At 36.9% G+C, this 12,080-nt stretch overlaps 2 protein-coding genes across 5 annotated transcripts in view; one reads left to right on the top strand and one right to left on the bottom strand.

Moving 5' to 3' along the window:
• Window positions 1-6,167, top strand: part of NEK4 (NIMA related kinase 4) — a 35,949-nt gene extending 29,782 nt beyond the window's left edge. For all 4 annotated transcript variants that reach the window (XM_069473702.1, XM_069473700.1, XM_069473701.1 and 1 more), the window contains one exon: window positions 6,020-6,167. In XM_069473702.1, the coding sequence (XP_069329803.1) occupies window positions 6,020-6,112 (93 nt within the window). In that variant the 3' untranslated portion in view covers window positions 6,113-6,167. The remainder of the gene's footprint in view (window positions 1-6,019) is intronic.
• A 3,599-nt stretch (window positions 6,168-9,766) lies between these two features.
• On the bottom strand, window positions 9,767-12,079 carry SPCS1 (signal peptidase complex subunit 1). Its single transcript, XM_069475867.1, has 4 exons — window positions 11,809-12,079; window positions 11,408-11,467; window positions 11,243-11,329; window positions 9,767-10,726 (listed from the first exon to the last, which is right to left on the bottom strand). Exons 1-4 carry the CDS (start codon window positions 12,043-12,045, stop codon window positions 10,601-10,603), a joined length of 510 nt encoding a protein of 169 aa, XP_069331968.1. The 5' UTR covers window positions 12,046-12,079; the 3' UTR covers window positions 9,767-10,600.
• Between the last annotated feature and the right edge of the window lies 1 nt (window position 12,080).

Below are 12,080 nucleotides of genomic sequence, written 5' to 3'. Positions count from 1 at the left end.
TTTTTAGTAGAGACAGGGTCTCGCTCTTGCTCAGGCTGGTCTCGAACTCCTGAGCTCAAATCCACCCGCCTCAGCCTCCCAGAGTACTAGGATTACAGGCATGAGCCACCGCGCCCGGACCCTTTATTGTTATATTATCGTTATACATATCATGCCTATAAATGTTATAAACCCAATGTTACTTATAATTATTACTTTATATAATTTAATGTGTCTTAAGGAAGATGAGAGAAAAAAGGAAAGAAAGCATATTTGTAGATTTTGCTATCACAACCTTCTTATTTATAATTTCTGGATCTCTGCATTTGTTCCTGTGGATTCAGTTTATCATCGGGAGTCATTTCTGTAACCTAATACAGCTTTCGTCCCACCTACCTCTTTTGTTTTGTTATTGGTAAATATATTACATTTCTATATGTCATAGGGTCACCAACATATATACTTTTTAAAAATCGTAGGAAAATATGTGTAACCTAAAATTTACCATTTTATCTATTTTTAAGTGTATAGTTCAGTGGGATTAAGTACATTCACATTGTTGTTCAACTATCACCACCATCCATCTTCAGAACTTTTTTCATCTTGTAAAACTGAAACTCTGTACCCATTAAACAATAATTCCCCATTCCCTGCTCCCACTAGCCCCTGGTAACCACCTTTCTACTTTCTGTCCCTATGAATCTGACTACTCTAAGCATTTACAAAAAGCCTAAACATAGCATCTAGAAAAAGTAAAACTTTCTCACAAAGAAAGTTCCTTGCCCAGATGGCTTTACTGGTGAATTCTTCCAACCACGTAAGAAAGAAATAATACCAATCCTACACAAATTCTTTTAGTCATTCATTTATTTGTTTTGTTTTTAGAACAATTCTCAACTTGCTTCTACACATATTCTATCAGAAAACTTTAGGAGGGGATACCTCCCAACTCACAAGACCCTGATACCAAAACCCAACAAGGACACTACATGAAAACATATCAAATCAATATCTCTCCTGAACACAGGTGAAAAAAACCTTAGTCATCTAGATTTTGTTGAAGATTTTTGAATTGATGTTCATAAGGGTTATTGGCATGTATTTTTCTTTTCCTGTAATGTCTGTCTGATCACAGCACTAGGGCATTGCCAGCCTCATAAAATGAACCAGAAAGTGCTCCCTTCTCCTCAACTCTCTGTAAGAGTTTGAGAAGGATTGGCATCAGTTCCTCTCCAAATGTTTGGTAGCATTTGGTAGCATCACCAGCAAAGCTATCAGGTCCAGGGCCTTTTCTTGTTGGGAGGTTTTGATTAATGATTCAGTTTCCTTACACTAGTTATGGGTCTATTCAGATTTGTTATTTCTTTGTGATTTGGTCCTGGTAGGTTTTATGTTTCTAGGAATTTGTCCGTTTTATCTAGGTTATGTAATTTTTGACGTACAGTTGTTAGTTCTCTTATAATCTTTTTTAATTCTGTAGAACTGGTAGTAATAGCCCCATTGTAGTTTCTGATTTTAGTAATTCGAGTCTTCTCTCATTTTTTCTTAGTCAATCTAGCTAAAGGTTTATTAATTTTTAATATCTTTCAAACCCAACTTTTGGTTTCATTGATTTTCTTAAATTTTTCTATTTTATTTATCTCAGCTCTAATGTTTATTATTTCCTTCATTCTGTTTTGGGTTTAGTTTGTTCTTCTTTTTCTAGTTTCTTAAGTTGTAAAGTTAGGTTGTTGATTTGAGATCATTCTTGTTTTTCAATGTAACACATTGAGTACCATGTGAATTGTATTTAACTCAGGCCAGTTTTGAGCCTGGGGCCATGTGAAGCAAAACCTTGCAGTTTATGGAAATCTTACTTGTTGATACTCTTATTGTTACAGTTAATATTGACAATTAATTCTAAAAACATGGATTGTGTGGCATATAACTCACGTACAGAAAACAATAAAAAATAACAAATTAGAAAGGATTGTTTTAAGAAAACACTGTGGCCCCAGGGAAAAAAAATTTTTTCTAGTGTGGCAGTCAATGTGTTAATTGTTTACACCTATAAATCCCCCCCTTAGCACTACTTTTGCTGAATACCAAAAGTTTGGGTATACTGTATTTTTATTTTCATTTGTCACTAAGTATTTTTCTTATCTTCCTTGTGATTTCCTCTTTGACCCATTGGTAAGAGTGTGTTGTTTAGTTTCCACAAATTTGTGAATTTTCCAATTTTCCTTGTTAATGATTTCTAATTTCATCGTGTTGTGGTTGGAGAAGATATTTTGTGTGATATCTGTCTTTTAAAATCTATTGAGATTTAATTTGTGGCCTATCATGTGGTCTATCCTGGAGAATGTCCCATGTGCACTTGAGAAGAATGTGTATTCTTTTGTTTTTGGGTAAAGCGTTTTGTATGTCTGTCCAACAATCTAGTTGGTTTATTATATTGTTTAAGTCTTCTATTTCCTTAAATATCTTCTGCCAGATTGTTCTATCCATTATTCAGAGTCGGCAATTGATAGTAATAATAGTCTCCAACTATTATTGTTTGTTATTAGGAGTAATGAATGTTTATAATTATTCTATCTTCTTGTTATATTGAACCTTTTATTAATATATAATGTCCTTTGTCTCTTACAACCTTTTAAAATTTAAAGTCTGTTTTGTCTGATATTAGTATAGCCATCCTTGTTCTCTTTTTGTTACTATTTATGTGGAATATCTTTTTCAGTCTTTTCACTTTCAACATTTTTATGTTGTTGGATCTCGAGTCTCTTGTAGACAGCATATAGTTGTATCTGTTTTTTTAAAATCCATTGTGCCAGTCTCGATCTTTTCATTGAAAAGTTTAATGCATTTATATTTAAAGTAATTGCTGAAAAGGAAGAACTTAACTTCTGTAATTTTACTACTTGTTTTCTGTATGCCTTATAGTTTTTTTTTTGTTCCTTATGTCCTCCATTACTGCCTTCTTTCGTGTTTAGTTGATTTTTTTGTAGTGAAAAATTTCAGTTCTTTCTCTCTATATAAATATATATGTATTGTATATATCTTGTAACTATTTTCTTTGTGGTTACCATGAGGGTTATATTTAATATCCTAAAATTATAACACTTTAGTTTGAATTTATACCAGCTTAACTTCAATAACATACAAAAATTCTACTCTTTTAACAGCTCTGTCCCAACCTCTTCCAGTTATTGATGTCACAATATTATGTCTTTTTACATTGGGCATCCAAAAACATGAACTGATTGGTTTTTAAAAATGCATTAGTCTCTTCAATTATGTAGATAACAAAATATGGACTACAAACCAAAGTTATACTAATATTAGCTTTTAGACTAATAATTTTTAAAAAATGTATTAGTCTGTAAAATGTAGACAGGGCCGGGCACTGTGGCTCATGCCTGTAATCCTAGCATTGTGAGAGGCCAAGGCAGGAGGATTGCTTGAGCTCAGGAGTTCGAGACCTGCTTAAGCAAGAGTGAGACCCCATCTCTACTAAAAATAGAAAAAATTAGCTGAGTATGGTGGTACATGCCTGTAGTCCCAGCTACGCAGGAGGCTGAGGCAAGAGGATCGTTTGAGTCCTGGAGTTTGAGGTTGCTGTGAGCTGGGCTGATGCCATGGCACTCTAGCCAGGGCGACAGAGTAAGACTGTCTCAAAAAAAAAAAAAAAAAAAAATGTAGAAAACAAAAAGTGCACTTACAAACCATTTTTACAATAGTAATAGCTTTTATAATTGCCCATGTAGTTACCTTTACCAAACATCTTTCTTTTTTAAATTTTTTACTGTTAATTGAGAAATTATAATTGTATATATTTATACAATGTGATGGTATATGTATATAATGTGGATTGATTAAATCAATGAGATTAATATATCCATCACCTCATATATTTATCATCTTTTGTGGCAAGAACATTTGAAATTTATTCACTTAGCAATTTTGAAATATACATTATTAACTATAGTCGCAATTTTGTGCAGTAGATCTCAAAACACTTATTCCTTGGGCTGGACGCGGTGGCTAATGCCCGTAATCCAGCACTCTGGGAGGCTGAGGTGGGAAGATTGCTTGAGGTCAGGAGTTACAAGCAAGAGTGAGACCCCATCTCTACCAAAAATATAAATTAGCTGGGTGTGGTGGCTCAGACCTCTAGTCCCAGGCACTTGGGAGGCTGATCCAGGAGGATTGCTTGAGCCCAGAAGTTTGAGGTTGCAGTGAGCTATGATGATGCCACTGCACTCTACCTGGGGTGACACAGCGAGATCCTATATCATAAAAACAAAAACAAACGAACAAAGAACAGGCAGCAGGATAAGTTATGTCAATGTCCTGCCCCTCCCAAGAAGATAGCCTTTCAATTGGGAGCTGGGGGGAGAGGAAGGCTTGTGTTCTTGGCTTCACTTGTCTGAGTTTTTGTCTTACTTAGGTAGGAGGATGGTGGGTGGCAGTTGGTCTTGATTCACATACCACTGACTCTCACTTTTTATACCAAGTTTTAGATTTTCTTGAATAAATGTTTCTTCTTTCAAAAGACAAAATTACAACAAACTTAGTTTAAAGATCTCACTTGGCTTTATTGTGATTCTAGTATGGGGAAATACTTCATTCCATAAAATAGAGTAAGTATTCCAGTGAGTCAAGCAGAAGAGGTTGGTAGAAAAAGGGCTGAATGAAGCAGAAACAAAAAACCAAAAAGCAGATTGGTCATTTTAAGGTTACTTTTCTTGTAGGGCAGGGACAGGTAGATAGAACAATAGGAAAATAACTGATTGGCTAACATTAGGTTACTTCAGGTTAAGGATTAACACAGAGGGAACTTCATTATCATATCAATTGCAAGTGGCCTGTTTGGGAAATTAGGATGTTATCTGTTTGGTGAGTATGGGTAACTTCATTTTGATGTTTAGTCTGCTCTGTTGGGTCTAGTGCAGTTTATTCCAAAACAGTGGACTCTTATAATTTTTATTTAACAATTCATATGTTATATGTCCTAAGCACCATTTCCAGAGATGTTAAATGGTTGGTATTTAAAATAAGTTTTACTAGTTTCACTGAGTGGAGTGTGTGTGTGTGTGGTGGGGGGGGGTGGTCTACAGAGCTCCTTATATTGTCATGCCAAATGTGCAAGCAATCAGGATTATACTTCATATTCAGTTATGCCTCTTTCAATTTGGAACAGTTCCTCAGTCTTTGTTTTTAATGACTTTGACATTTTTGAAGAAATACAGGCCATATGTTTTATATGATGTCCCTTGGTTTGGATTTTTCTGATGTTTTCTCATGAATAGATTTAGGTTACACTTTTATTTATTTATTTATTTTTAGACTAGGTTTCACTGTGTTGCCAGGAGTGTGGGGGCTATTCACAGGTGTGATCATAACGTACTGCAGCTTTGAACTCCTGGGCTCAAGTGATCCTTCTGCCTCAGCCTCTGAATAGCTGGCACTACAGGCACAAGACACCATGCCAGGCTTAGGTTATACATTTTGGGCAGGAATACCACAGAAGTGATGTTGTGTCCTCAGTGCATTGTATCAGGAGGTGTTAACATATGTTTAACATACTAGGTGTTATTTTAATCTCAAGCATTTCTTTCAACAGACATACCATGATTGTCACACAGTACATTTGGATTATTAGGTTGAATTTTATATTAATTGGTTATTTGTATGACATTTTGTAAATGTATGGGATTTACATTTATATACATAAAGGGATCTGCGGAATTATGTGTGGGATTTTGTTATTTTATCAATGCTAATATTGGGTTTTGTTGATTTCAAGATCTCTATATACTAATGCTATTAATCCTTTGGCATGAATGTTGCAAATGTTTTCCCTAGTTTATTGTTTGCTCTTTAATTTCTTACGACTTTTTTTAAAACTTAGTTTTACATTTTTATGTAAATAAAACTATTAGTATTTTTCCATTGTTTCCATCTTTGGTATCATGCTTAGAAAAGCCCTTCCTCTAAGATTACAGAAATATTTTTTTCAACTATACACTGATTTTCTTTTTATCTGTTCCTCAAATAGGTACGTTTGCGGGAGCACATGGGCGAAAAGTATGCAAGTTACAGTGTGAAAGCTCGCCACTTGAAATTTTTGGAAGAAAATGTAAATTTTTGAAAAAGACCTGTTTTCAAAGGTTTGGGGATTAAAAAACAAAATGAACCACAGCAATTGTTCGGAGGCCATTCACCATCCTTTTATATCACTTTGGAGTTTTCTTACTGGAAAAAAAATGGACAGGGCCGGGCGCGGTGGCTCACGCCTGTAATCCTAGCACTCTGGGAGGCCGAGGCGGGTGCATCGCTCGAGGTCAGGAGTTCGAGACCAGCCTGAGCAAGAGCGAGACCCCGTCTCTACTAAAAAAATAGAAAAAAATTATCTGGCCAACTAAAATATATAGAGAAAAAATTAGCCGGGCAAGGTGGCGCATGCCTGTAGTCCCAGCTACTCGGGAGGCTGAGGCAGTAGGCTTGCTTAAGCCCAGGAGTTTGAGGTTGCTGTGAGCTAGGCTGATGCCACGGCACTCACTCTAGCCAGGGCAACAAAGCGACACTCTGTCTCAAAAAAAAAAAAAAAAAGAAAAAGAAAAAAAAAAAGTAAAAAAATGGACAGAACAGAGTAATATGAAGCAAGCTGACAAAAGAAAAACCTTGGCTTTCATACTCTCTTTATGAGGACAAATCTGTTGGATTTGTTTGGTTACCATTTATTGAGCCTTAAATCACTAACTTTATATCTAGAACTTTATTTTTTTTAAGGTACTAATTAGCTTAAAAACAGGACCATAAAATACTGGATTGGAGGCTTTATATTGTACTATAGTGACAAAAGCAATAGGAGAAACAAATGATATGACATTACCTGCTATTGTTAATAACCTTAGGGAGTAGTTAGTAAAATATTTTTATTTTTTTGAAGCAGAGTCTCACTCTGCCACTCAGGCTAGAATGCCATGGCATCAGCGTACTCACAGCAACCTCAAACTCCTGGGCTCAAGCGATCCTCCTGCTTCAGCCTCCCGAGTAGCTGGGACTACAGGTGCAAGCCACCACGTCGAGCTTATTTGGTAAATTATTTTTTAAAAAGTCAATTCACAATTCTGGGAATAAATTTAAAGACTATAAAGTTTTTTCTAGTACTTGAGTAACTGAATTTCTTTTTTACACCTTGACGAATTTTATTTTCATTTAATATGAACCTATTTAGGGTATAGAATAACTAAAACTAAGAGATGTATTGGCTTTGTAAATCAGCATCTTTTAATATACTGGTTTTCTTAGATTTATTTTTCCATCAGTGAAAACATTTCTTAAACACTAATTCCTTTTCCAGTTAAGCAATTTGTAAGTAAAGTCCAGGTCTATTTAGTTATTTTGGATATATTTAATGTTTGTCTCCTTTAGTTTGTCTTCATGTACGTCAAGATATTGGTTGTCTTTCCATGATTTAGATGTATAATTGTATGTCACATATTTTATTAGTTGTTTAATAAGAGATAATGCCCATCTAGGAAATAAATAGTTTTTATAAAATTAAATACAAGTTTTGATGAGTAAATTTTCACTTCTGTATTCAAGGGGCTCTAAAAACAAATACTGTTCCAGAAATGTTTTCAGTTTTTATTAAAAATGTTATCTTTCTTTTTTTTGAAAATTATACACATACAAAAAAATACTCTAATGAAATGTTCCCTTTACAGTCACTTAACAAATTTATATTTAGTTTTTACTCGGTGCCAGGTGCTTTGCCAGGAGCTAGGGATATATTGGTGGATAAAGCAATAGTCCCCGCCATTACAGTACTCACAGCCTGGTTTCTAAGACCTTTTATTTTCACTCTGAAGGGTTAGCTACAACTCAGGTTGTAAAACCATCTAGTCCCAGTCCTCAGCAGGAAGCAAATATTTGTCAATCTGTTGGGTCTCCCTGAGCTATACATCTCTTCTTGCATGTGTTAGAACTCCACATCTTTTTGGACAGTTATCAGTTTTACTTACATTTTCTAACTTATTGGTATAAAGTACGTATTATTTTCTTAGAATTAAAAGTCTCCCCCATACTTTTCTTATTCCCATGCTGTGTATTTTTTATTTTGTTTAAATATTCACTACAGGCGGTGGCTTAGGCCTGTAATCTCAACACTTTGGGAGGCTCAGGTGGGAGAACGGCTTGAGGTAAGGAGTTGAGAGCAGCCTAGACAACATAATGAGACCGCATTCTCTACAAAAGAAATTAGCCAGGTGTGGTGGTGCATCTCTACGGTCTCCCCAGCTGCTTGTGGCGCTGAGGCAGGCGGGCAGGATTGCTTGAGCCCAGGGGTTTGATTGTGCCACTACACTCCAGCCTGGGCGACAGAGTGAGGCCTTGTCTCAAACAAAAAACAAAAAAACCCACATTCATTCAGTTTTCATCCCACTGTCTTTTTGTTATTTTATGGCTCTTTTTTCTTGACTGCTTAATTTATTGTTCATCTTCCTTAACTGATTTTAAAACACATTCTTAAGACTATGAATTTTCTTTGGAATATACCTTTGGCCACATTTCAGAGGCTTTGATCTGATACTCTTTGACATTAGCTCCAAAAAGTCAGTAATTCTGATTTTGATTTTCTCTTTTAGAAGTATTTAATTTCCACGGACTTAGAAAGCTTTCGAAGTTCTATGTCCTTGCTTCAGCTACATTGCAGTGTTGTTACTGAATATGACCTGTACAACCTCTACTTCATAGAGTTGTTTGGGTTTTTTTTTCCTGTTGGTTACCATGTGATCCATTGTTGCAGTGGTCCTACAGGCATTCAATAAAGGTGGATTGTTAAACACAAAATCATTTGCCTGTTAAATATTATTCAAGGTTCTGTGTAAGACCTAATCAATACAATTTTGTGATGGAGATGTTCTATATCTACACTGTCCAATATGGTAGCTACTAGTCATATATGGCTATTGAGCTCTTTAATTGTGGCTAGTTTGAGTAAGGAACTGAATTTTAAACTTTATTTAATTTTAATTAAGTTTAAATAGACCAACATGACTAGGGGCAGCATATTGGACAGCATAGTTCTTTCCGTATCATTCATTCAATTCATATTTATTGAGCACCTGCAATGTGTCATGTAGTCTTCTAGGTACTGGGCAAACAGCAGTCAGCAAAACAAATTCCCTGTTCCCATGGAGCTAATGTTCTACGGAGAAGAATTAACAAATATATACCACGAGATGTATTAAATGCCATGAAAAAGTAGGCTAAGTGGATATATCGTGATAGGGCATACTACATGGATATCTGAGGGAAAATGTTCCAAGACCAGGGAATTAAGAACAAAAATCTATATATCCATTGCCTACTTGATCTGCCAAATGCTGAAAGATAGCATATTGGTCTACCAAGACAGTGGCTTTGCCAAACTCTTACATATTTAACAGTCTGCTTCATACGTTAATGGCTCTTTTCTTTTTAACTTTTTATTTTATAGTTCATATCTTATTCAATACAATGATTCCTAATAGTGACATCTTGGCAGCTATGAAATGTCCTCTTTGCACCATTTAATGCTTTCTAAGTATTTGACTTTTTCACTATTACCCCTCTTTTATGCTTCCATCTGCCTAATATATCCTTGCTCCTGTTTTTAACCTTTGGATGTCATTTTGAGAACATGAGGTAATTTGATTTTTAACCCTATCTGGGAACTTCTCAGTTTTTATTCACATTTATTATACTAATATGCTTGGTCTTATTTCTCCCTTCTTAATTTTTATTACCTTTTAAAAAAATCTTTCCTGAGTTTTGCTGCATTAAGGTCTTTGCTACCTTTTTTTAAAACTCATAGTTTGGAAGTCCTATATCCTGGCATTGTGAAACAAAGCATTTACCTATAATAACCCTCCCACTCCAAACCTCTAACACAAGACCTTTAAGCACATTTTCCTTTTCAGCCCTCTGGAAAAAGTAAAAGGATTTTACAGCTTTATGGGTTTTTAGTTTGGTCCATTTCAAATAAAGCATGAATTAAATGTTTTCTGCTTAATTATCAACAGCCTTATTTCAGTGGTACCAAAATACTACTTTACCACAAATTTACATTAATACATTTTTTCATAGGTGCTTGCTATTGGTACAACTGTACTAGCTACAGAAAATAAAAATGGTGCTTATGCTTTCAGAACCCCAACCTTCTCACTTTGGCTATACTAATACTCTTGCTGGCAGAACAATGAACAAAAGACCCTTTGGACATAAACTTGCACTGTGAGTTTTAATTGGAAACATAAAAATGGTTTAATGACTCCTAATGAATTATAAAAATTTGACAGTTAAATTGTACTATCTTTTTTATGAGGCATTTATTCTTTTTTATTTATGTATACGTGAAAGAAACAACATACTTGTGTTTTCTGTTCCCCATTGCAGAGGAAGATTATGAAGAGAGGGTCTAAACTATTTATAAGTCACAACCCACCTGGGTTAGAAATGAAATATAAAGAGAACTAAATCTATACACAGTTGTGCCGTAAGAGCATAGGTGGCTTAGCTCATATTTTGGGTGTGAAGCAATTTAGCTCATCTCACAGGAAACAAAAGCAGGTGCTCATCACGAAAACTCCAATTAGTTATTTTTAGCATGCCTCTTAACTTTTCTCTCCCCTGGTTTCTTATCTTCTGTGCCTGAGTCTTGAACAGGTAACCACTTGAGAGGATGTCGCCGGTAGATGGGCCAGGGAGGAAGTGTCAGCTGGGCCAGAACAGAGAAAATGCATCATTTATAGCCATTAAAAGTTTTAAAAACCATTCTTTAAAATGCCTAGTTTCCAAATGATTCCCATACAAAAAGGAAAAAAAACAAACAAAAAAACCCCTGATATTCCTATGAAAGCTCTGTGCCACTGTCCAGACAGATACTGTAAGATGGGAACACACTCTGTTTACACATAAAACCGCTTTAAGACCTAAAAGAAAGGTGAGGGGGCAGTGTGAACACAAGATATTCCTGCTAGCTTTGACCTTAAGATTATTGCCTGGGGTAGCTGCCAAAGGAAATGAGCTGTGTTCATTTATGCAGTCCACACCATCTACACTATTAGGCATTCTACTTTTCCAATGATTGCAAGAGGAAACACTGATAGGAAGGATGAGGAGAAAGTTGACTCTATGCTATGTATGCAGGGTTAGCCACAGACACTACTAACTAGGTCCAACCAAAGCAACCTGACTCAATCTGAGTTGCTACTAACACCCACAAATTTCTTACCAAACACGAAAATGCAAATCCGGCCATAACTATATAGACAGTCCACCCGAACTGTTCAGCCACGTACCCGTAGATAAATCCAATTATCTAGAGAAGACAAAGTATATTAAACATAGTCAAGCTGGAGGAGGTGGGGGGAAGATTAAATATAAAATCAATACTTACCGCAGAAAAAAGAATAATTCCCTGAAACATCTGTTCAGCTAGTTTCTGGCCCTTGTAGTCCTGAAGTGAAGGAGAGCAAAAAAAATTGGGTCCACCACCGAGGAGGTACAGTTCCTGCCCTGACCTCATAGCTTTGGGACAAGATAACCCCAACATCAGGGCCTGGGCAAGGAATCAAACTCTGGGTTTCCTGGGGGGCACTGAAGTATCCTAACGGAGCATAAACAGGGAGATCCTTGCGAGGGAAGAGAGAAGGGGACACAGGAGGCAATTCGGGCAAGAGAGTGCACGGTAACCATCCGGGCCAGAAACCGCGCAGCACCGGGCCGGTGCTCCCACAAGGGCTTTGAAGCTGCCAGGCTAGAGAGCAGCATGCGGAGATGCCCGGGCCGCGCCCTCACCATCTGCGTGGGCAGCGAGCTCAGATGCTCCAGCATGGCTGGCCGAGGAGGCGGGCAGGAGAGCGCTGGCGGCAGGCTGCAGGAGGAGGGCGACTGAGACTCAGTGATCGTAGGGGCCAGGGTCTGGTGCTGTGCGTCGCCGGGCTGGCCAGCCGAACCCGGGAGTGCGATGGCCGCGGATCCGGAAGCGGATGTCTCCGATGGGTTGGGACAGCCCATGGCCCCTCCCCGCGCCATCGCTAGACGACGTGCGCTTTCGCCGCTGGCTGTAG

Source organism: Eulemur rufifrons, chromosome 7, assembly GCF_041146395.1.
Source record: "Eulemur rufifrons isolate Redbay chromosome 7, OSU_ERuf_1, whole genome shotgun sequence".
Classification (NCBI taxonomy): domain Eukaryota; kingdom Metazoa; phylum Chordata; class Mammalia; order Primates; family Lemuridae; genus Eulemur; species Eulemur rufifrons.
The sequence above is the reverse complement of the archived record's forward strand: the minus strand, read 5'-3'. Positions and strand labels throughout refer to the sequence as shown.

What these genes read in the sequence shown, in the direction of transcription:
- SPCS1 (XM_069475867.1), bottom strand. Translation starts at nt 12,045, where the DNA reads ATGGCGCGGGGAGGGGCCATGGGCTGTCCCAACCCATCGGAGACATCC. An exon ending in GCTCGCTGCCCACGCAGATG is followed by an intron (nt 11,468 to 11,808) that starts GTGAGGGCGCGG and finishes CCTTCACTTCAG; the next exon opens with GACTACAAGGGCCAGAAACT. An exon ending in GAATTATTCTTTTTTCTGCG is followed by an intron (nt 11,330 to 11,407) that starts GTAAGTATTGAT and finishes TGTCTTCTCTAG; the next exon opens with ATAATTGGATTTATCTACGG.